This window comes from Bubalus kerabau, chromosome 5, assembly GCF_029407905.1.
Source record: "Bubalus kerabau isolate K-KA32 ecotype Philippines breed swamp buffalo chromosome 5, PCC_UOA_SB_1v2, whole genome shotgun sequence".
NCBI lineage: Eukaryota > Metazoa > Chordata > Mammalia > Artiodactyla > Bovidae > Bubalus > Bubalus kerabau.
Genome location: NC_073628.1, coordinates 7,840,777 through 7,866,533, shown reverse-complemented (window position 1 = coordinate 7,866,533; position 25,757 = coordinate 7,840,777). Strand labels below are relative to the sequence as shown.

The 25,757-nt window shown below is 50.4% G+C and overlaps 1 protein-coding gene across 3 annotated transcripts; it reads left to right on the top strand.

The window, feature by feature from the left end:
• Positions 1-13,243: 13,243 nt before the first annotated feature.
• On the top strand, positions 13,244-20,843 carry ARL2 (ADP ribosylation factor like GTPase 2). Of its 3 annotated transcripts, none has more exons than XM_055580866.1 (5): positions 13,244-13,397; positions 17,563-17,673; positions 17,769-17,931; positions 19,445-19,525; positions 20,365-20,843. In XM_055580866.1, exons 1-5 carry the CDS (start codon positions 13,333-13,335, stop codon positions 20,497-20,499), a joined length of 555 nt encoding a protein of 184 aa, XP_055436841.1. In that variant the 5' UTR covers positions 13,244-13,332; the 3' UTR covers positions 20,500-20,843. The 3 variants fall into 3 exon arrangements, with proteins under 3 accessions (XP_055436841.1, XP_055436842.1, XP_055436840.1); XM_055580867.1 differs by lacking the exon at positions 13,244-13,397 and adding an exon at positions 13,502-13,610; XM_055580865.1 differs by lacking the exon at positions 13,244-13,397 and adding an exon at positions 13,530-13,610 and having other exon boundaries at positions 17,437-17,673.
• Positions 20,844-25,757: the final 4,914 nt, after the last annotated feature.

The following is a 25,757-nucleotide window of genomic DNA, read 5'->3' as shown; positions in this document are numbered from 1 at the left end:
GGCATTGAGAGCAATAGTCCCCTGCTACCCACCCCAGTATTCTTGCTGGAAGAATTCTGGGACAGAGGAGCCTGGCGGGCTACAGTCCATGGGGTCACAGACAGTCAGACATGACTGAGAGACTTGGGCTTCCCCAGTAGCTCAGACAGTACAGAATCTGCCTGCAGTGCAGGAGACCTAGGTCCAATACCTGGGTTGGGAGGATCCCCTAGAGAGGGGACTGGCTACCCACTCCAGTGTTCTTGCCTGGAGAATTCCATGGACAGAGGAGCCTGGTGGGCTGCAGTCCACGCGGTCGCCAAGAGTCAGACAGGACTGAGCGACCAACACTTTCATAACACTTTCATGCCAGAAGTGGGCATGAAACCTGTTTCTGCTTTAGAGTCAGACTGGAATCTGGCACCTGGCACTCTCCTCACCAGGTCTAGCACCTGGGATCTCAGCGTTCTTGTATATATGCTGTGGATGACCAGGAAATCATACCTGTTTACAAAGTTGATTTGAAGATGGGAATGAATGAAATAAGAAGAGAGCTCTTTGCATATTGTGAAGTACTATCTGGTTAGAATCCATTCCCATTCCTGAGATTTGTGGGGACACAGGAGGAATTATGCCACCTCATAATTTTAAATGCCTGTGTATACATGGGATTGGGCATGACGGTTGGGCCTGGCCCTCCTTGTGTGTGAAGGGCCTGGGGGAGGAGGCTAAAGTGGGGGCACCCCATGCAGTGAGGCTGCCCCAACTACTCTGAATTACTTCTGTTTCCCAGAAACCAGGAGAGCTGAGGCCTCTTGCCCGAGGCGGGCACCTGAGGGGCTCATTAGGCCATAAGCTCCTCAGGGAAGGGGCTCCTCCTCCGGGGGAGCCACAGGCATGATGTAACCAAGGAAAACACACCTGGAGGTGGGGAGGAAGGGGTGAATAAGGCTACGGCCCAGGTATCCCCACCTCAAGCTCCCGGCCCCAGACATGGACCCCAGTGTTCCCCTCAAGACTCTGGCTTCCGGTGGAAGGGAGACAGCAAGTGTTCCTGTGACCCCTCTCAGAAGGCCACAGCCCCGGAGGAAAATCAAAGAAGGCAGCATTTATGGCTTGATGTCCCTGAGGAGTGGCAGGGAGGGAGGGACACAGAGTGGGTAATGTTTAACCATGGATGGCTGTGCCAGGCTGGCAGAGTAGGCTTCAGGGCCACCCAGTCCAACTTCTTACTTAGAAGGTGAGGAATCAATGCCCAGAGAGGCAAGGTCATCTGGGGGAAGGGGGCGGAGCTGGAGAGGGACACACCACCTTCCTCCAAGCCCTGTCTGTCTTCACACCCCACATGGGAGGTCCCAGTCCCTGAGTCCCAAGACTGGAGCACCTCCATGGGTGAAGGCTTAGAGGCCTCCCCAAACCAGAGTGACAGAGTGAGCTCCTGGGCAGCAAGATCGCTGCCTGTCTTACTCTCTGAAGCATCTCCAGCACCTCAAACACTGCCTCCACATAATGTTGTTGCTGTTCAGTCGCTCAGTCATGTCCGACTCTGCGACTGCATGGATGCACCACACCAGAATTCCCTGTCCTTCACCATCTCCTGGAACTTGCTCAAACTCATGTCCATAGAGTCGTGATGCCATCCAGTCATCTCATCCTCTGTTGCCCTCTTCTTCTCCTGCCCTCAGTCTTTCCCAGCATCAGGGTCTTTTCCAACGAGTCAGCTCTTTGCATCAAGTGGCCAAAGTACTGGAGCTTTAACTTCAGCATCAGTCCTTCCAATGAGTATTCAGGGTTGATTTCCTTTAGGATTGACTGGTTTGCACTTGATTAATGAACATACTTGGAGAAGGAAATGGCAACCCACTCCAGTATTCTTTCTTGCCTGGAAAATCCCAGGCACGGGGGAGCCTGGTGGGCTGCCGTCTATGGGGTCGCACAGAGTCGGACACGACTGAAGCGACTTAGCAGCAGCAGCAGCAGCAGCAACGAACACATGAGTGAAAGTCCAGCAGGCAGGCAGCTTGCCATCAGGGAACCGCACCAACTTCCTGGATGAGTAAAATACTTTCGCTTTCCTCATTCCTAGGTTCCTGGGGGACTCTCCCTAACCAACTTCTTCATTTTACCAGTGGGGAAACTGAGGTACCAGGAGGGGACCGTCACACAGCTGGTTGGGAGAGGCCGGGATGCATTGATTACCTTGTCCCAATTCCCTCTCACACCTCCTAGCATGAGAGAGATGACCAGGGTCTTCAGTCACCCATCCCCTCTTTCTAGGTCCTGTCCATGTGAACCCCTCAGTTGAGGCCTGGCCTCTCTAGGGCACCTCAAGCGAGCTTTAGACGATGGCAAGGAGAGAAAGAGGCCAGGTGCCAGCTGGTGGGGCTGAGGCTGGCTATTGACTTCCTGCCCTGAGCATGGATGGGCCCTCGTGGAAGCTAAGCTCAGCTGGGAGGGGTTCACAACTGAATGGGGTGTAGGACGCATGCCCAGCATGTTGATGGGCAGGGCAGGAGGGTGACAGCCTGCCTCTGTGAAGGCGTCTGTGGCAGGCAGAGAGCACTTCCTGTTGGGGCGGTCAGAGGCTTTCCAGAGAAAGAAAGGAAGAACATTGTCTTTGGGAAGGACATTGAAGAACAGGGAGAGGGACTTGACCCAGGGTCTGGAACTTGATCTCAAGCAAGTCATTTAACTAACAGGACTTCCCTGGTGGTCCACTGGTTAAGAATCTGCCTGGCAATGGTGGGCATGTGGGTTCAACCCCTGGTCGGGGAACTAAGATCTCACATACTGCCGGGCAACGAAGCCCACGAGCCGCAGCTACTGAGCCTGTGCACCGCAACAAAGATGCTGCATGCCTCCACTAAGACCCAATGCGGCCAAGTAAATAAATAAATATTCTTAATTACAAAAAAAAAAACAAACTAACCTCTTTCTGGCTTATTGTAAAATGGGGGTAATAACATAAGTATCTAGAAGAAATACATGTGAAGTGCTTAGAACACAGCCTGGCGCACAGTAAGTCCCATAAATATCTTTTAAGCTTTTAACAGATGCACTTAATAAAAAACTTATGAATTTTTTGTTCACACATCGCAGGCTTGTATTTTGTTTTTTCATTATTACTTTTATTACTATTATTAATTTTAAGAAAAAAATGGCAGAGTGCAAGATCAGGCATGAGGTTTTTTATTCTAATGAAATACATTTAGTGAAAAGAGGGTTAGTGATTGTGTCCATATGTAAAGAGCAGCACGTAATATTTGATGAAAACTGCTCAAAATTTCTCATGCTTACAAAGGAGTCTCAATAAGAGATGGGAAATGAGCTGTCTCTAGCTTCTTAGTTTATAAATGATCTAGCTAGGCTTAAGTTACTGACAAGTTTTGAGTATACCAGCTTCAGGCATGGTTTGATCATGATGCCCAAACAAGGTCATCAGGAGTCAGTGCTTCACCCTATCTGCTCTGTCCCTGATTGGCTTCATTCTCAGGCAGGTCCTGCTCATGGTGGCAAGATGGCCACTAGAAACACCAGCTCAGCTGCCCCAAGAGGGGCGTCCCTGCTACTTCCCCATTATTTCCAACAAAGATATCAGACCTGGCTCTGCTTGGTCTGCCCTGAGTCATGTGCCTGTTCCTGACATCAGTCACTGTGGCCAGGAGACAAGGTGAGATAGGTAAGGCTGGGGTCCCCTGGGGGCCAGGGGTGAGGGAGGGGAAACTTGCAGAGGGCTTGGGGCACTGTTGGCAGGAGAAGGGGGACCGGATGCTGGGCTGATGTCACCACCTTGGCTGAGATTCAGATATGAGGAAGCTGCCTTTCCGCAGTACATCCCTTGGCTGGGTCATGTCCCCAGCTGGGACAGGCTCGAGCCCCACGTGTCTCTCACACCAAGCCCAGCACTTTCTCCTTTTATTGCCTCACAGGGACCTGTAAGTGGGAAAGGAAAGGTTTGCTAAGCGGACGACTCCAGATGAACAATAGCGGGCAAGAATGTCGTGGGGACAACCACGGCATAGGGAGAAAAGGACTGACTTTCACTTCAGCACGGCACCTTGACCATGGGGGTTCTCATTAAAGCTGGAATCTGCAAATAGCTGGGCCTCCAAGGGAGAGGGCAACTGCACGGGGGCTCTGTGATGCCATTACCTCCCAATCCTGCCAGGTCCCCTGGGGCCTCCAAAGCTTTACGCTTCAGATTCTCTGCTATTTCTTGAACGTACAAGTCTTTCTGGGAAGCTGACTCAAACCTCTGGAAGAGGGCAGGGACTATAAATAGTAAACAACTGAGCATTGAAGAGTGGGCGAGCCTCCCAGGGCTTCTCGGGTATGGCAACAGCGACCACAGCACATGGATTTCCCCAGGTGGCCCAAGTCCCAAACAGGTTGAGTTCAAATCCCCACTCTGCATCTTCTATCCATGTGAACTTGGATAGGGCCCTTAGTTTCTCTGGGCCTCAGTTTCCTCATCTGTATAATGGGCCATGGTGATAACTGAAACCACATCTGGACAGCAGTCACCGGAGAGCTCTTTCTTGTCCCCGTGTCCCTGGCTGGGCCTCCCTGGTGATGTCACATTTAGACTGTCCACTTTGGATGGTGGAGAAGCCCAGGCTGGGCACCCTGCTGAGATCTTGGACACTGGAGAGCAAAGACAGTCTCCCTGGCCTTGGAGGGAGCATTTCCCTTCTTCAAACGGTTCTCTTCCGCTGAGCTTCTGTGTCAGTTCCCATGAGAGCTCTGAGACGCAGGAAACTCTCACTAGGAGGCCAGTTTGGGAGGTGGGCAGCCAGGGTCATGAGCAAGGGCCTGGAGGACTGGGGTAGGATGAGGGCTAAAGCCCAGCCCAGAGTGGCCAGCGACTCACAAGCACAAACCAGAGAGCGCTCACCATAGCTGACCCAGCCCAGGACTCATACCAAGGGTGCCAAGAGCTTTGGCAAGGCAGATTGGCAGTCTGTCATGGTCAGAAGATTCTAGAGATTGTCATCCAGTCTCCTTGTTTTACAGTTGGGGAAACAGGCTCAGTCGGGGAGGGGACTTGCCCCGGGGTAGGGAGGCAGCAGAGCAGGGTTCTGCTGCAGCCCTGGATTCTTGTCCCCTCTGACTTCTCACTTATCCAGCTAACATCTCCCAGCTCTGCTGTGGAAATAGCAGGAACACAGGGCACCCTCAGAAGAGCAGGGAGCACTCACACCTGTGGCAGAAACCTGCCGTGGGTCCTTGGGAGAAGAACTCTGACCTTCGTTGAAGCACCGTTGAAGACAGGGCCTCCCACAGTTCCTGGGCCAGGGTTCCTAAAGCCAGGTGGGGGCCCCCAGTCAGAAAAAGCCCAGGAAGTTGTCCCAGGAGAACTGGGTTCACCTGCAGCTCAGGGACTGCCAGGGACCAGGCCTCCGGCAGACTTTCGCCCTCTCTGGGGCTCAATTTCCTCATATGTAAAACGAAGGAATGTGACCACTGACCTCTGAGAGTCCTTTTGCTCTGGGTGGAGGTTGGGAACAGCCTGAGGCCTATGGGGAGGCAACACCTCTAACCTGGAGCGAGTTCCTGCCATTTGAGAGAAGAGAGCCAGTATTTTACTGAACCAGGGGCTGAGTGTTGAACTGAGGGTGGACGCATGGGCACCGGAGACCCAGCACTTGCCTGCCTTCCATGCCAGGCCCCAGCTCCCACTCGACACCCGCGGGCAGGCTGCCTGTGAGACACCCTGCTTGGTTGGGGCCTGGTCTGGGCGTTGAGCTCTGTGGGGTCTCAGAGGAGAGGGTGGGGGCTAGGCCTGGGCTGTGAAGCCTGGTGGTTAGGAACTAGGCTGATGAGGCTCTGCTGCTTCCGGGCCACGTGAGCAGCTAGAAAGCAGTTAGTGAACCCTCTGTCCCGTTCCTTTCACTCAACAGATATTTACTGAGCATCTATTATGTGGTAGGCCCTGTTCCAGGTACTGTGAACAGCTTAAAAAAATAATCCAAACCCTGCTGTTGGGACTTTCCTGGTGGTCCAGTGGTTAAAGAATCTGCCTTCTAATGCAGGGGATTGTGAAGCCTTCTTTACATTCCTTTTATACTGATATATGGTAGTTTCTTGAATTCTCAGATCCGCCTTGCATGGCAAACATAATTATTATACTGTTTTTACAAAGGAGACAACAGAAACTCAAAACGGTTAATGATTTGACCCAAATCACAAAGGTGGTGGTGGTGGTTTAGTCACTGAGTCTGACTCCGCGACCCTATGGACTGTAGCCCGCCAGGCTCCTCTGTCTTATGTGATGTTCCAGGCAAGAATACTGGAGTGGGTTGCCATTTCCTTCTCCAGGGGAACTTCCTGACCCAGGGATCGAATCTGGGTCTCCTGTATTGCAGCCAGTCTTCTGCATTGCAGGCTGATTCTTTCCTGACTGAGCCAGCACGGAAGCCGCCTGCCTGCTAATGCAGGGGACGCAGGTTCAATCCCTGGTCGAGGAACTCAGATCCCACGGGCCTCAGAGCAACTAACCTGTGTGTCACAACTACTAAGCCTGTGAGCCACACGAAGATCCCGCACAGCCAAAATAAAAAAGCAAACCAAGCAGAAACAAATCCGTGGCCTCGCGGTGCTTCCGTTCTTGAGGGAATGGAGGTATAGGGGAGAATAAATTGTGATCAATTAAGGGAATTACATAGGCTGATAGGAGGACTTAGGTGTCACAAGGGAATACAGGCAAAACAAAGGATTTGGAGAATGTGGGTGGGGGATTGGGCTGTTTCAAACTTAACAAGGGTGGTCACACTGGACCCAGTTGTGCTATTTGGACAACAAAAAAAAATTTTGTTTTTTTTTTAATCTTTTTTTTTTTTTGGACATACCCTGTAGCTTGTGGGATCTTAATTCCCCACCAGGGATTGAACCCATGCCCTCAGCAGTGAAAAGCACAGAGTCCTAACCGCTGGACCCTCAGGGAATGCCCCGCTAAAATTGTTTTGAGACGTTGAACGTTTGAGCAAAAAATTGAAGAGAGGTGACAAGGAGGTATGCGTTAAGGGCGCTGGTCATTTGGAGGACTGACAAGCAGGGGAGGAACAGGCAATGGGAGCACAGAGAATGGGGAGCACTCATGAAGGCCACTGAAGCCCCTGGGCTCCGCCCAGCAGACCGTGGAAGGCTTTGAGCAAAGGACGGACATGATCTGACCAGAGGTTATAAAGGTCCCTTTACCCTGGGGAGGAGGAGCAGCAAAACTGCTCGAGAGACTGCTGCGGCCATCCGGGTGAGCCGAGCCCTGGTTCATCTGTCTAGTGGAGATAAGAGTGGTACCTGCCTCTCAGGTTGCTGAGTGAAGGCACTGCAGCTCCTCCCTGGCCCCTTTCCCCACTCCCCCACCCCACCCCATTCACCAGGCCAGGCCCTGGGGAGACAAACAAGAAGCAGCAGGCACGGCCTTGCTCTAGAGGTTGCCAAGGCATGGGTCAGATGGACGTGGAAGAGCTCAGATTTTCAAGTTCTTAATCATTCTTATGGAGAAGGGAATGGCAGTCCACTCCAGCGTTCTTGCCTGGAGAATCCCATAGACAGAGAAGCCTGGAGGGCTACATATAGTTCATGGGGTCGCAAAGAGTCGGACACGACAGAACAAGTAACACACACACACAATCATTCTCAAGATTCTGGAAAGGTCTGAGGATGCCATGTGCCCTGAGGAGGACGACTGGGCTGTAACAGCTCATTTTGTCATCTGGGAGTTGGAGAAGATACCTCCCCTGGCTCCCATGAGAGGCATCTGGGCTGCGATCTATAATGAGGATGCTCGGACACTCTGATTGCCATTCAGGGCCTTCGACTGTGGCTTGCACGTTGCACGCACATGCACCGGGGACACGGGGGCCTGTGGATACTTCAGGCCCACTAAACCACCACCGCAGGGGAAATGGGGCAGGGGTACAGGAGCAAGCCAGAGTAGGACCGTGGTCCACAGGCAGCTGTCGGTGACTAAGCCGTGTATTCAACCCTCCCGGTCTTTGTTTACTCGTTAGAAGGACAAAAGCTGCCCTTGGGTTTGCTGCCACCAAGTGCTGGGTGGTGCTTTCGTCATACACGTGTGGTCCCCAAAATAAAACCTGCATCACAGATGTTTCACCAGAGAGAAAAACAGGATTCCTTTTATCAAAACTGTAACTTTTTAAAATATATATATAAGATGGTAAGCTTCTTCATACTTTTTTTTAACTCTATTTTTTTGGCCACTCCCCATGGCATGTGGGATCTTAGTTCCCCCATGAAGAACTGAACCCACTCTCCCTGCAGCGGAAGGATGGAGTCCTAACCACTGGACCACCAGGGAAGTCCCTGTAACTTCATTTTAAACAACCTCAATTGAACATTACAGTTTAAAAGAATCAAATAGGAAATTGATCTGGAGCAACCTTAAATATATATACAAATAAATAAAATACATACTTTGATATATACTCCTTGCTGGGCTTCCCTGGTGGCTCAGCAGTAAAGAAGCCGACTGCTGGACTTCCACAGTGGTGCAGTGGATAAGAATCCGCCTGCCAATGCAGGGGACACAGGTTCAACCCCTGATCTGGGAAGATCCCACATGCCTCAGAGCAGCTAAACCTGTGCACCACGTCTACTGAGTCCAAGTGCCGCCAATTCTGAAGCCCAAGTGCCTACAGCCCGTGCCCTGGAACAAGAGAAGCCACCGCAGTGAGGAGCCTGGGCAAAAGCAGCAAAAACCCAGTGCAGGAATAAATAAATAAAATTTAAAAAAAAGAATCCGCCTGCCAATGCAGCAGATTCGGCTTTGATCCTTGGGTCAGGAAGATCCCCTGGAGAAGAAAATGGCAACCCACTCCAGTATCCTTGCCTGAGAAATCCTATGGACATAGGAGCCTGGCAGGCTGGTCCATGGGGTCGCAAAGAGTCAGACACGACTTAGTGTCCTGGTGTCTCAGTGTCTGTCTTCATCAACAACAATAATACTCGGTGCTAATGCTTAATGATCAACAGTTATACTTAAGTAGAGTCTTTTCCCTCAGCTTTTATGATTATTATTATTATTGTTGTTGTTGTTCCATGATAACAAAGTTTCCTTTATGATTATAAAGGTGATGCAGTAAGTGGACTACCTGGATCCAAAAGGTTACACCTCTGGGACTTCCCTGGCATCTGGTGGTTAAGACTTCATGCTCCCAGTGTAGGGGACACAGGTTTGATTCCTGGTTGGGGAACTAAGATCCCAAATGCCATGGGGTGTAGAAAAAAATAAAAAGTTTACATGTCTTAAAATTAAAACCATAAGGCCAAATTTTCCTCCTCAGATATTGGGTAAATATTCCCTTTTAGAAGGCATCTAGAACTCTATCCACAAATTAAAATTCACTTACTTAGTTCCAAGAAACTCTCCCTTCAAAAGCCAGTTTCAGAGCTGTCAGGATTTGGGTTATTTTAAGCTCATGAGTCTTTCCTGTGAATATGTATATATTCAAAAGATATATATATTCACAGTTAAATATAACTACAGCTCTAGAGATCTTCTTTCCCAGTTTTCTTTCAAAGGTATTCCCCAAAGATTTAGTTCCTCAAGAGCAACCTTTCCTCCTTTCCGTGAAGCAAAGGAAAATACTTTTCACTAGGCTCCCAACAGGGCTTTCCAGGTGGTGCTAGTGCTGAAGAGCCTATCTGCCAACACAGGAGACAGTAGACATGTGGGTTTGATCCCTGTGTTTGATCCCTGTGTCAGGAAGATTCCCTGGAGGAGGTCATGGCAACCCACCCCAGTATTCTTGCCTGGAGAATCCCATGGACAAAGGAGCCTAGCAGGCTACAGTCCATGGGGTCACAAAGAGCTGGACATGACTGAAGTGATTTAGCATGCATGCAGGCCCCTAACAGATTTTTAAAAGCCCCTCCACCCCCACTCCCCAACCCCTGACTTCTAGCTACTAGCAATTACTATTCAAAATCAATTTAAATGTGACTTAAAAAAAAAAAAAAGAAACAAGTTGCGAAAATGATAATTGCAAAAAAAAAAAAAAAAAAAAAGTTAAACACAGTTACCCCCTGGTCTCCTAATGTTTCATTAAGCTATGAGGTTTTATCAAACAGGTGTCCACTGAAATTCTACTCTAGCCCCAGGGGAGCTACAACAACAGCTTGGACAGGACAGGGCTCTAAAGCCTGACATTTATACAAGGATTTCAACTACTATAGCGAGACAAACCTAGACAGCATACTAAAAAGCAGATACATCATTTTGCTGGCAAAGGTCTGTATAGTCAAAGCTATGGTTTTTCTAGTAGTCGTGTCTGGATGTGAGAGTTGGACTCATAAAGAAGGCTGAGCACTGAAGAAATGATGCTTTTGAACTGTGGTGTGGAGAAGACTCTTGAGAGTCCCTTGGACTGCAAGGAGATCAAACCAGTCAATCCTAAAGGAAATCAGTCCTGAATATTCATTGGAAGGATTGTTGCTGAAGCTGACACTCCAATCCTTTGGCCACCTGATGCAAAGAACTGACTCTTTGGAAAAGACCCCGATGCTGGGAAAGTTTGAAGGCAAAAGGAGAAGGGGGTGGAAGAGGATGATGGTTAGATAGCATCACCGACTGAGTGGACATGAATCTGAGCAAACTCTGGGAGACAGTGGGACAGAGGAGTCTGGCGTGCTGTAGTCCACGGGATCACAAAGAGTCGGGCACGACTTACTGCCTTAATAACAGCAACAACAGTAGCAGTGAAGTAAAATCACCCAGAAGTGCTTACAGTAATAATTAAGTTTCCCTCAAACCTGCTCCAGCGTTAACAGCTGAGTTGCAGCCATTTTCAAACTTCTGTGACTATGACCTTGTGAGTACATATATTCTGATATAAATCAGAATCTGATATAAGTATCAGAAACAAACATGCTAACAAATACCACTTACCTTCTCTTCAAGGGCACAGGCAGCAATGTTTTGTTTTCTTTTTTATTTATTTGGCTGTGCCAGGTCTTGGTTGCAGCACATGGGATCTTCAATTTTTTGTTGCATCATGTGGGATCTCTGACCAAGGATCAAACCCGGGCCCCCTGCATTGGGAGCAAGGAGACTTAGCCACTGGACCACCAGGGAAATCCCACATGTTTTCTGTTTTGTTCATTCTATTTAATTTTTGCTAATGCTACCTGGCTGAGCTATATGAAACTGGTATCTGTGTGGTCCAAACGGTCAACTATGGGCAATTTCATATGGTCCAATTTATTTGTGACACTAAAGTAACTCTACAATCTACTTAATGGGCTACTTAGTATCCCATAGTTTGAAAACAACATTGTTTAGGGGTTATTGTCATTTTAAAAATTAAAATGGGCCTGAAACTCATTTTTTTTACTTAATATGGCATGCACATCTTTCCATGTAGGTATTGGGTTGGCCAAAATGGTCATTCGGGTTTTTGTAACATTATGAAAAAACCTGAACAAACTTGTTGGCCAACCCAATACTACACCTTTCTCAAAAGCTTAATAGAAACCACCACACATGATTACCCCAACTTAGGTAACTGATGTCCACTGAAGACTCTTAGATTTTTTCCAATGTCTTGCTGTTCCAAACCATGCCTAAGTGAACTTCCTTGTCATAAATGTTCATGTGCTGGTGCTAGAATTTCTGCAGTGTAGACTCAGGGGGGCAGGATGGAAACACACTGTGATCTTAGCTGTATTTTAAAGCCTCTGAAGAAAAATTACTGTCACTTTTTTCCCTTGGGGGCGCTTGGTGGAGAGCAAGTGGTGCTGAGGGGCCCCACCAGGCACCCCTTTCTGTCCAGCCCTCATCTCTCTACAACCTTCTTCTGCAAGATGGGAAGTTCCAGCTCACCCCAGACTTCTCCCTCTACAGACAAACACCCTGGAGGAACCCAGAAAAACAACACTCTGTACTGCCCACCAGACATAGTTTAAATTGCTGCCCAAGTTCCTTAAACTCTGGGGACTCCAGTATCACATCTACAAAAAGGAAATAATCTCTTAGGGTTGCAGGGAAGATAAAGTAGGAAATGTGGATGCTTTATAAGATGTCACAGCAATGAGTCATTCTTTTCAGCTAGTGCTGCACGGGTCTTTCGCAATCATTAGACACAGCTTCTTCTACTGCCTACTCACATTCACCCCATAGCTCCCTTGGGAAGGGCTCAAAACAAAGACACTAAGGCTCACCCTTCATTTTTTATTTTAATTTTTTGGCCTCCTGGCACAGCAGGAGGGATCTTAGTTCCCCCATTAGGGATTAAACCCGCACCCCCTGCAATGGAAGAAAGAAGTCTTAACCACTAGATCACTAGGGAAGTCCAAGGCTCACCTTTCTTTTTCTTGGAGTGGGGCACTGAGTGGCATGCTGGATCTTAGTTGCCCGACCAGGAATAGAACCCCTGCCCCCTGCAGTGGAAGCAGGGAGTCTTAACCACTGGACTGCCAGTAAAATCCCAAACTCATCCATCTGAGTTTACAATCTGCGGAGTCCCTGGTCTCAGCTTCCTCACTTATTCTGGACTTGAGCACTGACGTAAAGAACCAAACTCTTGGACAAAGTCATTCATTAAACTACAAATATTTATTGAGCACCTACTACATGTCAGTTATGCTAAGCACATGTGAGCGTCAATTTTCTTATTGGCAAAATGAAAAATGGTGCTTCTCAACAGAGAACAATGGGCATCTTGGGCGGAACAATTCTTTGTGCAAGTCTGTCCAATGACCTCTAGACGACAGGGGCTCTGCCTTGAAATTGGAACAACCCACTGACAGGCCTACACATTTCCTCAGGGGCATTTCCACCCTGGATGAAGAATCCCCAGCCTACCCTCTACGATTGATTTCGGAAGCCAGGGAATGAGGGGAAGCCCTAACACTGGCAGATTTAGGGTGACGCCTTTCAAGGCCCAAGACAGCAGGATCTGGATCCTGTTTCCGCGGAACAAAGCCCTACGGTAGCCCCAGGGTGACGTCAACGGCCTTGGGGCTCTCGGTTCTGACTCCAGAACTCCGACTCCCTCTTCAGCTAAGACACAGCACCGGAACTTCAGGTTTCCGTTCCAGTCGGGCCTGGGGTCCCAGAAGGGCGGTGCTATGGTCACCCAGGAACTGGGGATGCGAAGAGTTAACGCGAATGGCCACCCAGAAGCGCGCCCCCACCTCCCAACCCCCGGCAGGCTAGAAGGATCGTGCATCCCAGCACCTCCCGGCGCCTTCGCGGTCACGTGGGAGCGAGGGCGGGACCAATCGAAGAGCCAGCCAATAGGCTGTGCTGTCCGTGGGCGTGACAGCCAATAGGAGCAGGGAAAGGGGTCCCGGGATACGAAGAAACGGCGGCCGGGAGGGGGCTACCGGGACATGGGGCTTCTGACCATACTGAAGAAGATGAAGCAGAAAGAGCGGGAGCTGCGACTGCTCATGCTGTATCCTTCCTGACGCCGGAGCCGGAGCCGCGAGGGTAGCGGCGGTGCGGTGGGGAGCCCGCCGACCGGGCAGTGTCAGGCGCCCCCTACCGGGCGCTGCCTGTACGGCCGGCCGGCCTGTACCAACTGCCCATTGTGCGTCACGCTCATGGGCCCTACCATCGCTTTTGGCGGGGGGGAGCCGGGAGGAGGCCGTACCACTGGCTCGACGCGGTAGGTGGGGCCTCGTTTCCAAGGTGTGGGCGTCACGGCGCGGCGGCCGGACCAGGTGTCCCAATATAAGGGGAGGCGGGGCTGGTGACTCGAACGCTACCACCCGTCGGCCCGAGCGTGGGGCCGCCGTCCTCCCCCGCCCTGGGCGCCTCCTCCCCTAGTTGGAGGGTGCCAGGCCTCGGCCCCGCCCTCAGGGTCGGCCTCTCGGGGGCGTGCGGGCCCCGCCCTACTCTCCCAGTAGAGGGCGGAGGAGGAGGGGCGCCGTCTGCGGTCGTTAGGTTCGCGCGGGTCCGACTGTCCATCTCTTTGCTGTCTCACGGCCAGTCGGAGTCCCCGCGGTTGACCGCTTGTAGGCCCGAGGGCCTTGCCGACTTTCTGAGTCTCGCTCGCAGGCGTGCACATCCCTTCTCCCCCTCCGTGCCAGGCTGGGGCGGGGTGGGGGGCAAGCTGAGATCCAAGAGCTGGGCCGGCCTCACCCCCAGCAGAGAGGAGACATTTATGTGCACAAATAACTTGGTAATATTTACATCATGTCTGTTTTTAAGAACTCTGAGACGGGCACAGAGAATTCACTCATCCAATAAACATTTATTGAGCTAAGCGTCTGCCTGCAATGTGGGAGACCCGGGTTCGATTCCTGGGTTGGGAAGATCCCCTGGCGAAGGAAATGGCAATCCACTCCAGCACTCTTGCCTGGAAAATCCCATGGACGGAGGAGCCTGATAGGCTACAGTCCATGGGGTCGCAAAGAGTCGGACACGACTGAGCGACTTCACTTCACTGTTAGGTGCTAAGTTCTGTCCTGGGCGGCTAGGGAAAACAGCAAAACAAAACAAAAATCCTACCTTCGGACATTTTGTGTGATACTAAGGGAAGAAAATGTTAACAAAGTTAATACTGCATAAATACGGTGGTCAAAGAAGACCATACTGAGAAAGTGACAGTTGAATCTAGACAGGTGAGGGATGAATTATGTAGAGATCTGGGGGAAAATGTTTAAGCAAAGGGAACAGCAAGTGTAAAGCTCTCCGAGGAGGAAGCCGACTGGTGTGTTCAAAGGACTGTCAAGGAGGGAAGTGTGAGCTGATGGAGTGAGAACACTGGAAGGCTAGGTCAGATGGAAGAGGTATTTCAGGTGGGTCCTTTAGTTCTAAACTTTTCCTCTATTTATGTATTTATTTTTGTGTGTGTGTGTTTTTTTTTTTTAATGAGGACCATTTTTAAAGTCTTTATTGAATGTGTTACAGTATTTCTTCTGTTTTATATTGTTTGTTTTTTGGCTCTGAGTCCTGTGGGATCATAGCTCCCTGACCAGGGATTGAACCCACAGCCCCTGAATTGGAAGGTGAAGTCTTAACCGCTAGACCACCAGGGAAGTCCCATATTTTTGTTATTTTTTTTTTCAATTAAAATTATTTTTGCATTTTAATTTAATTTTGCATTAAATTTAAAAATTAAAATTTTTAATTTAATTTTTATTTTGCAGTTGATTTTTGGGCTTCCCAGGTAGTGCAAGTGGTAAAGAATCTGCCTGCTAATGCAGGAGACGAAATGGACAGGTGTTCAGTCCCTGGGTGGGAAGATCCCCTGGAGCAGGAAATGGCAACCCCTCCCAGTATCCTTACCCGGGAAATCCTATGGACAGAGGAACCTGGCAGGCTACAATTCATAGAGTTGCAAAGAGTCAGACGTGGCTAAGCACACACATGCACATTGTTAATTTACAATATTGTGTTAGTTTCAGGTGTATAGCAGAGTGTTTTGGTTATATATATATATACACACACATTCTTTTTCCATCCATTTTTCAAGATGGTTGGATGGCGTCACTGACTGGATGGACATGAGTTTGAGTAAGCTCCAGGAGTTGGTGATGGACAGGGAAGCTTGGTATGCTGCAGTCCATGGGGTCACAAAGAGTCAGACACAACTGAGTGACTGAACTGATTCTTTTTCAGGTTCTTTTCCCGTATAGGTTATTACAGAATACTGAGTAGAGTTCCCCGTACTATAGAGTAGGGGATGTTTGCTTTAATGAGAAGTGCAGAGAGGAAGTGAGAGCTGAGACTAGTTAGGCCACTGCAATAACACAGGTAAGGTAGGATGGTAGCTTGGATCAGGATGGAAGCAGTGACAGACGTTGATTTAAATCTTGATAGTAAGGCCAGCAGCAGTTGCTGCTGGATTGGCCGTGAGCGTTAGGAGAATGGTGTCAAGTGTGGTTCCTAGTGATAGGATGATTGAGGAGCCACTTGCTGACAGGTATTATAGAAGCGGGTGGGGAACACATTCAGGGGGAAGATGAGAGCTCAGACTGGTCCTGTAAGATGCTGCTGAGACATCCTAGAAATGTCACCCTGGCAGCTGGGTATAGAGACCAATGTCTCTCTATCCCAGGGGAGCAGCCAGGTGGGACGTACGAATTTCGGAGTCATCAGCATAAAGATGGTATTTGAAGCCATAATTCTGGATGAAACCACTGAGAGAGTGTGTGTGGACAGGGAAGAGAACCTAGGGCTGAGCTCAGATCAAAAGGCCAGGGCGATGAGGAAGGGTAACCAGGGAAGTCAGGAGAGCCAGGCAAGCCCGTGTCCCGGAGTAGAGGAGGGGGCTGGCCAGGAGCAGGAGGAAGAGGGCTGAGGACTACCTGGTCAGTGGAGAGCAAGGCGTCTCTAAGGACTGACCTTGCCACAGCAGTTTCGGGGAAGCAGTGGGAGCAGAGGTCTTATGGGTTCACAAAGGAGCAGGAAGACAGAAACTGGAGAGGGTGGGTATGGACAACAGTTCTGAGATTTGCTATAAAGGGAACGAAATAAAGGAAAAAGTCAGGGGGGGAGGGGTCAAGAGAGGGTGGTGTTCACTTCTTCTTGGTGGGAGAGACATCCACGCATCAGCTGATGAAAATGATCCAGTGGAGAAGGAAGCAGGATGATGGAGCTGGGGTGGGGGGCGATGAGGAGAGCAATCAGCCACCAGTGATCAGGGACTAAAGCCGGGTCTCGGGAGAGATCCTCTCACCCCCGTCCCTCCAGTCCCAGCTGTAAGCCCCCTTGGGTGTTAGAAGGAAAAAGGAGGGTGGTTTTCTCCAGCTGGTGAACTTACCCATTTGTTTGCACACTCAGCAGCAAAGGGTTTGGAATATTCCAGAAACAAAAGGGCAAGGGTGGCTGCCTCCAGATACTTGCTCCCTGGAATGATCTTCTTCCCCTAGTCCTTCAAAAAGCCGGCTCCTTGCAGTCTGGGCCTCAGTCCAGCCGTCTCACACTGAAGTGGAAGCCGCACAGGGCAGGGACCGTGATTCCAGGGCACCCCCAGCGCCAGAGGTATTCTGGAGCAGTGTAGGCCTTAAGCATGGGGTTGGCCAGTAAGTTCATCAGGTTTTTCTGTAACATCTGTGGTGAAACCGAAGGGACTTTTTGGCCAACAGTACATTTTTATTTTTTGTATTATTTGGCTGTGCTGGGTCTTCTTTGCCGCACAGGCTTTTCTCTAGTTGCGGTGAGTGGGGGCTACTCTCTAGCTGTGGTGCGCAGGCTTCTCCTGGTGGCGGCTTCTCTTGTGAAGCAGGGGCTCTAGGGCCTGCTTCTACAAGTTTCAGTAGTTTTGGCTCCTGGTCTAGAACACAGGCTCAGTGGTCGTGCACGGGCTTAGTTGCTTCTTGGCATGTAGAATCTTCCCAGACCCGGGATCGAACTCGAGTTTCCAGCATTGGCAGGTGGAATCTTTACCACTGAGCAACCAGGGTAGCCTGGCCAACAGTATATGTTGTGGGATGAATTAAGAGCATCTGGTCAGAAGATGATATATTTTCACATTTATCGTGTAGGTCAGGCAGGTACTCAACATACTTTGATATGTGGTCAGAGAGGTGGGTCAGAGAGGGTGACACCCTGGGATGGTGTCACCAGCCCGCAGAGCCTGGGGCCTTCTCCTTAACCCGGCGTGCCCCCAGGGGCCTGGACAATGCCGGCAAGACGACCATCCTCAAGAAGTTCAACGGCGAAGACATCGACACCATCTCCCCCACACTGGGCTTCAACATCAAGACCTTGGAGCACCGAGGGTGAGCGGGGTCCCCAAGGGCGGGCCTGCCCAGCACAGGGCAGGGAGGGCGGGCGGGGGCCAGACTGACCCTGCAGCCCCTACTTCCCTGTCCAGATTCAAGCTGAACATTTGGGATGTGGGTGGCCAGAAGTCCCTGCGGTCCTACTGGCGGAACTACTTTGAGAGCACCGACGGCCTCATCTGGGTGGTGGACAGCGCCGACCGCCAGCGCATGCAGGACTGCCAGCGGGAGCTCCAGAACCTGCTGGTGGAGGAGGTGGGCAGGGGGCTCCCCCAGCTCCTGGGTCCCGGTGCTTCGCGCACCTGTGTGGGTGTGTGAACACTGCCCTCAGCCGACTCCCTGTGGGGTCTGTGATCCCAGGGGGACACTCAGTTGGGGTCTGTTCCCTCACCCAGCCCTCACCACGTGTCCAGCACCCTTGGGGAGGCAGAGACAACCAGTACACCCGCCCCAGGGAGGCTTACAGTGCCATAAGCAGAACACGGGTCCATGTGGTCTGAGATGCGGTTCACACCCCTGCAGCGTCACTGCTTCACCACCCTGAGCTTCAGTTTCTGCACCTTGAGTCAGGCTTCGGGGAGGATGACTTGAGGCTGGTGTGTGAAGCTTTGGCAGGCAGTGGAGCCTGGCTCAGGAGTTGGGCTGTTGCTTTGTGACCTTAGGCAAGGCACTTAGTTTCTCTGAATTGCCACTGCATCTCTCAGATGGGCATTATATTAATAATTACGGTGATCTTAAAATGTACTGTCTGAGCCAAAATGCTTTTCTTTAAATAAAATTTTAGATTTATAGAAAAGTTGCAAAGATAGTGAAAAGTTACCCATGTATCTTTCACCTGGTTTCCCTTAATGTGAACATCTCACAGAACTGCCAAACACTTGTTAAAACTATTTAATAAGAAATTAACAAGTTACTGTTAACCGAACTACAGGTTTTGTTTGGATTGCACCAGTTTTTCCATTAATGTCCTTTCTCTGTTCCAGGGTTTAATCCAGGTTACTCCACTGCATTTAGCTGAAATTCAGGACACTTTTGAGAGTTAAAGAGGGAGTTGTTAATAATTATTTAGGGACAATAGGCCTAAACAGCAGTCAAGCAGGTCCAGTGAGGTCCTGGCTGTTGAATGTTCAGCCCTGGCCTGGCACCTCAAGGCCCTTGTTAAGGGGTAGAGCTGCCATCCACATGGAGGGACTCCCGGTCACAAACACACAGAGGGAAGTAGCTGGAATCACAGGCAGAGAGGAAGGCCTGTCAGGGTAATGGGACAGTCAGGGGACTGTATGAACTTGGAGGAGGGGAAGCTCATTGCCCACAGCCGCCACAGCCCCTGGGATAGTCGCGTTTTTTGATGTCAGGTCATCAGGTCACAGCAATCTAGAAGCAGAGGCTTGAGGATCATCTTGTCCATCACCCCCTCCCCTTGTCCATCACCCCCTCCCCTTGTCCATCACCCCCTCCCCTTGTCCATCACCCCCTCCCATTTATAGAAGAGGAATCTGATGCACAGAGGAGAGAGGTGCCCACTGGGTGTGACTGTGCTGGAACCAGGGTCTCAGCCCAGCCCAGCTCCCTCCAGCCCATAATGGCTGGACAGGAAGCCGTGTTCACACTGCCCACACTAATTGTGTCTTTGCAACCACCATGGGACCTTGCTCTAATCTTCCAGACTGCTCTCTGACCCCAGCTGCTCTGGGTGATTAGTGCAGAGGCTGGGCTGCCCTCTGAGCCTCCACCCCGCCTCCCCTTACTCTCTGTTTCTCTTCTCTAGCGCCTGGCCGGAGCGACCCTCCTCATCTTTGCCAACAAGCAAGACCTGCCCGGAGCACTGTCCTCTAACGCCATCCGCGAGGTGAGTCCAGGCCTTGGCACAAGCTCACAGAGGAAAAGGGGCCTGTAATTCTTTGTTCATTTATTTAGAAAGCATTTATTAGCCCCTGCTGTGTGTATTCAGGGTACTGGAGAGTCAGTGATAGAAGATGGAGTTGTGCTCCACAGCCTGGGGGACGGCAGATCTGCAAGTAGATTATCCCGGGGATAACAGTAACCAACAGGCAGTGGGCGCTTTTTCTGTGCTAGGCTCTTTGCATGGATTAACTTACTCAGTTCTCACAGCAACCTCCTGAGGTAGGAACCATTATCATCATTCTACAGATGGTGAAGGAGGCTTAGAGAGGTTAGGTAACTCCCTCAAGGTCACACAGCCAAGAAGCAGACAAGCCATTTAAACACAGGCCTATGTGACCGCAGGTTGCATCTTCATCTGACTCTGAAGCTTGAATACCAGAATGAGAAAGAGTGGGGTTAGAATCTAGGTTCTGCCACTGATTAGCTGTGTGACTTGAGGCAGGCTGCTTAACCTCTCTGAGGTTTTCTCCTCAGTAAAATGGCAATCACAATCCCTGGCTTACGGGGCCATGGGGCGAATGGATAAGAGGACATTTGTAGGGCCCATAGCACGATGTCAGGGGCCCTTGTTGTGATCATATTATAAGGGGTAGTGCTGGCATGGTGGTGGCAGAGAGCCCGGGTGCCCTGGGAGGCCAGCGGATCTTCACCAGGGGCCAGGGGAGGCTTCCCAAAGCAGGCCCTTCATGGGGGCTTGGATCTCCCCTGGGCAGGGGAGGGAAGGGGCGGAGGGTGGGCAGGGCCTGTGGTCCCCGAGGCCACCATCACCTCCCGCCCTCCCAGGCCCTGGAGCTGGACTCCATCCGTAGCCACCACTGGCGCATCCAGGGCTGCAGCGCCGTCACCGGGGAGAACCTGCTGCCTGGCATCGACTGGCTCCTGGATGACATCTCCAGCCGCATCTTCATGGCCGACTGAGCCGCTTGTGATGCCCCCCCACTCAGCTCACAGTCCAGGCACCCCCCACCCCGCCTCCAAGCACCATCCCTGGAAGGGTGGGAGTCCACCAGCCCAACTAACAGCCCCCGCCCCCCTCCATACCCTGCTGCTGCTACTGCTGCCCACTGCTGCTCTGTGGCCAGCCGGCTCCCGAGGCGGGAGGCCTGTCACCCTGGCTGTCCCCCTGGCTCCTGACCCTGCCCGCCTGCAGCTGCGGGACCAGGAAGAGAGGGCTGTGGCTGGGAGGGGGCTGCCTCTGCTGCTATCGAGGCTGTGGGCCTCACCATTTGCTCAGCTGTGAGAATAAATTGTTCCCCACTCCCGTTCCTGGCTGAGTCATTTGTTGATTCTACAGCCCTGCAGGGTGCCTAGAGCCCACTGCCCAGTGGGAGACGAAAAAGACATCATTTCAGTCAGAGGATCAACTGTCGCTGTGTCAAGGAAGTGGCAGAGAATTACAGAAGCACGGGACAGGGCATTGGAATTCCATGTGGAAGAGTTCAGGTGGGCTTCCCAGAGGAGGTGACGTGAAAGCTGAGAGTAAAGGATGAGTAGAAGTTTTCCGGCCAGAGGAGGGAGGACAGTTCACTGGAGCAACTGCTGCCCTCAGAGGTATGAATGAGAAAAAGGAAGGCACCCCGACGTCAGGGCTCTCAGCTTGTCAAACGGAACAGGGGCTGAATCTCAGCTCCCAGCTTCCCACTGGCAGCCAGGAATCTGCGCAGTGGGCAGCCTGCACGGCTGTGTGAGGCAGCGCTGGTTCAAGCAGAGGGACTCACAGGACAGAGGCCTGAAGAGCAAGGGCTCTTGGGAAACGGAGGGGTGATGACTCCGGTGTAGGAGGGTGTGGACATCAGGCTGGTTAGCTAACTGAGAACAGGGCTGGGAAGGGACCTTCCCTGAAGGCTACCGGGCACTCTTTGAGGCAAGGGCCAGGGTGGGAAAGGATGGGAACCAGGAGGACCCAGGGCCCCCATCCAGGTGGCAGGATAAATGGATATTTGGACAGGGCGCCCTGCTTGTAGTCCTTCCAGTAGGGGCTTACTCTGCACGGCTCTGTTTGAAGCACTTCTCACTTACCATCACATTGAATTATAAGCCCAACCATATATGGCCCCATTTATGTAGGAACAAAGCCTCCAGGAGGTGATGTGACTTACTTAAACCCCCCTCAGCTAAGAAGTAGTGGGGCTGGGATTTGAACCCAGCACACTGAGCCACTACACCCTGCTCACCATTTTGCTTTTGTTTCTGTGCTCAGAATTCCAGTGCCAGATGGAATTTGGCATAACATGTTTATGAGGGAAGGTGAGTTTTCCTAAGGGACAGGTGAGAAACAGACACAGATTCACTGCTCCAGGAGCCCTCCCCGGAGGGTGGAGACCTCCGCAAATCTGCACTCTGTTAGAGTGGAAGAAGAGAAATGGATTTTGGGTAGACAACCTTAAAATATAAACTTGCAGGACACTCCTGGTGGTCCAGTGGTTAAGAATCTGCCTTCCAGTGCACAGGATGCGGGTTCGATCCCTGTTTGGGGAACATGCTGTGAGGCAACTAAGCCCGGGTGCTGTAACTACTGAGCCCTCACACCTCAATGACGACCCCATGTGGCAAATGACCTGATGCTGCCAAATAAAATAAGAAAATCAGTATTTTTTTTAAGAGTATAAACTGTCCATCACCATAGAAATTGAGAACCACCTGCCATGTCTTCTGTGCAAGATAGACACCATGTCCCAGGCTCTCATCCCTATGGGGAGCAGACATATCCAGTCTCCAGAGCCAAACCCTGGCTCTCCCACTCACTGATTGATGAAGAGCTAGTTGCTTAACCTGTCTCTGCCTTGGGGTCCCCACCTGGGTTGAAGATAGTGTCACCTACTTCCTAGGGTTGGGAGGAGAATCAAATGGGTGGGTTGCCTTGTGCGTTGTATGCACTATAGGTCAGCTATAATTATTTTTATTTGAACCAGTAGGAGTTCAAACAGATCCAATGTGAGTTCAGACATCCACTGATCTGGGTGAGTCAACCCAGTGTTCAAGCCCTCCTAGGGGCCCTTAGTAAGCAGCATGCTTTCATTCAAAGGTGAATTATACATGGTTAATGACAAATATTTCCCAGGCAAGGATACTGGGGTGGGTTGCCATGCCTTTCTCCAGAGGATCTTCCTGACCAGGGATCGAACCTGGTCTCCCACATTTCGGGCAGATTCTTTACCATCTGAGCCATCAGGGAAGTCCCGAGACAAATAAGAAAAATAACAAGGTTACAGTCATCACAAGTCCCCTGAATGTGGGGGATGAGCTGCAGCAGAAAGTCTGCATCACGTGGTCAAGCCGACACAGTGGGAATGTGGGGAGCAGACCCCCTGCCCTGCCCCTGTGCATTTGCAGCTTTTCCTTCTCCTCTGCCTTCTGAGAAGGCTCTTCTGTTCACTTCTACCAGTGACGGAACTCCTAATGGAAGGAGAAAGGCCAGAGGCTAAGCTGACCTAGGTGGGAAAGGTCTTCGATGGATGAAGAAGGCAGAAATGGGAGAATGCGGAGCTGCTGGGCAAGGGAGGGGAGGGAATGATGGGAGAGAAGGGGACCTGAAGCCAGGGCTCTGCCAAGAGAACTCTGAAAACCAGGTGTGCATGTCTGTTAATCACTCAGTCCTGTCTTGACTCTCTGCGACCCTATGGACTGTAGCCCACCAGGCTCTTCTGTCCATGGGATTCTTGAGGCAAGAATACTGGAGTGGGGAGCCATTCCCTTCTCCAGGGGTCTTCCCAACCAAGAAAGGGGTCTTCAGAGAAGCCCTGTGTATGCTGTAAGAGGGGACACACCCCATCCCAGCCTCCTCACGAACACCTCTGGATGAACTACCCTGTTTCCACTGCTCCCAAGAGTCTGGTTTGGGAGTTTGCTTTGTGTTTCTGAAGTTACAGCACCCACTCATCTGAGTTCCAGTAAGAAGAGTGGCCACCCCTGCTACTCCATTTAGGCTTCACAGCGTGGTGGTGGTGGGATCATTCGGGGTCCTGGGTACGCTGTCCAGACACAGATCACTGCCTTCAGCAGAAAGAACGTTTCTTGGGCAGATACTGGGAACTCAGGGCACGTCAATGGAGATTGGACAGCTCCAAAGGCTGGGCAGCCAAACCCACAGCTGACACTGTACTCGAGGAATGTTGTCCCCTCACCAGGCACTGTGCCTGTCCCTCACTCAAGAGTCAAGTCGTTCAGGAGGGAGTCCCCGACCCCTACTTGGCACCTGGGGCAGGGAAAGGAGCTGGCACCTTTGGATTCTGAGCTAAGAGGCTGGAGGGCTGCACATCCTAGTGAACTACCTCGAAAGATCTGGTGCTATGGTGCTAACAGAAAGAGGCAGGGGCGAATGCTAGACGGACCCACAAAGGAAAAAGAGAAACAGCCACTGCGGTAGATTCTATATCAACATCCCCATTCTAGAGATGAGAAACTGTCGCTCAAGTAGTTAAGGAAAACTCTTGTAGTTAGTAAGATGTGTGACTTCAGAACCCATGTCACTACTGTACTTCTCTGGAGTTCTTTATGTTCCCCTGCCATGAAGAGATACCCCACGCCCAAGGTAAGAGAAACCCAAGTAAGATGGTAGGTGTTGCAAGAGGGCATCAGAGGGCAGACACACTGAAACCATACTCACAGAAAACTAGTCAATCTAATCACACTAGGACCACAGCCTTGTCAAACTCAATGAAACTAAGCCATGCCCTTGGGGCAACCCAAGATGGGCAGGTCATGGTGGAGAGATCTGACAGAATGTGGTCCACTGGAGAAGGGAATGACAAACCACTTCAGTATTCTTGCCTTGAGAACCCCATGAACAGTATGAAAAGGCAAAATGATAGGATACTGAAAGAGGAACTCCCCAGGTCAGTAGGGGCCCAATATGCTACTGGAGATCAGTGGAGAAATAACTCCAGAAAGAATGAAGGGATGGAGCCAAAGCAAAAACAATACCCAGCTGTGGATGTGACTAGTGATAGAAGCAAGGTCCGATGCTGTAAAAAGCAATATTGCATAGGAACCTGGAATGTCAGGTCCATGAATCAAGGCAAATTGGAAGTGGTCAAACAAGAGATGGCAAGAGTGAATGTTGACATTCTAGGAATCAGCGAACTCAAATGGACTGGAATGGGTGAATTTAACTCAGAAGACCATTATATCTACTACTGCGGGCAGGAATCCCTCAGAAGAAATGGAGTAGCCGTCATGGTCAACAAAAGAGTCCGAAATGCAGTACTTGGATGCAATCTCAAAAATGACAGAATGATCTCTGTTCATTTCCAAGGCAAACCATTCAATATCACAGTAATCCAAGTCTATGCCCCAACCAGTAATGCTGAAGAAGCTGAAGTTGAACAGTTCTATGAAGACCTACAAGACCTTTTAGAACTAACACCCAAAAAAGATGTCCTTTTCATTATAGGGGACTGGAATGCAAAAGTAGGAAGTCAAGAAACACCTGGAGTAACAGGCAAATTTGGCCTTGGAATACGGAATGAAGCAGGGCAAAGACTAATAGAGTTTTGCCAAGAAAATGCATTGGTCATAGCAAACACCCTCTTCCAACAACACAAGAGAAGACTCTACACATGGACATCACCAGATGGTCAACACCGAAATCAGATTGATTATATTCTTTGCAGCCAAAGATGGAGAAGCTCTATACAGTCAACAAAAACAAGACCGGGAGCTGACTGTGGCTCAGACCATGAACTCCTTATTGCCAAATTCAGACTTAAATTGAAGAAAGTAGGGAAAACCACTAGACCATTCAGGTATGACCTACATCAAATCCCTTATGATTATACAGTGGAAGTGAGAAATAGATTTAAGGACCTAGATCTGATAGATAGAGTGCCTGAAGAACTATGGAATGAGGTTCATGACATTGTACAGGAGACAGGGATCAAGACGATCCCCATGGAAAAGAAATGCAAAAAAGCAAAATGGCTGTCTGGGGAGGCCTTACAAATAGCTGTGAAAAGAAGAGAAGCGAAAAGCAAAGGAGAAAAGGAAAGATATAAACATCTGAATGCAGAGTTCCAAAGAATAGCAAGAAGAGATAAGAAAGCCTTCCTCAGCAATCAATGCAAAGAAATAGAGGAAAACAACAGAATGGGAAAGACTAGAGATCTCTTCAAGAAAATTAGAGATACCAAGGGAACATTTCATGCAAAGATGGGCTCGATAAAGGACAGAAATGGTAT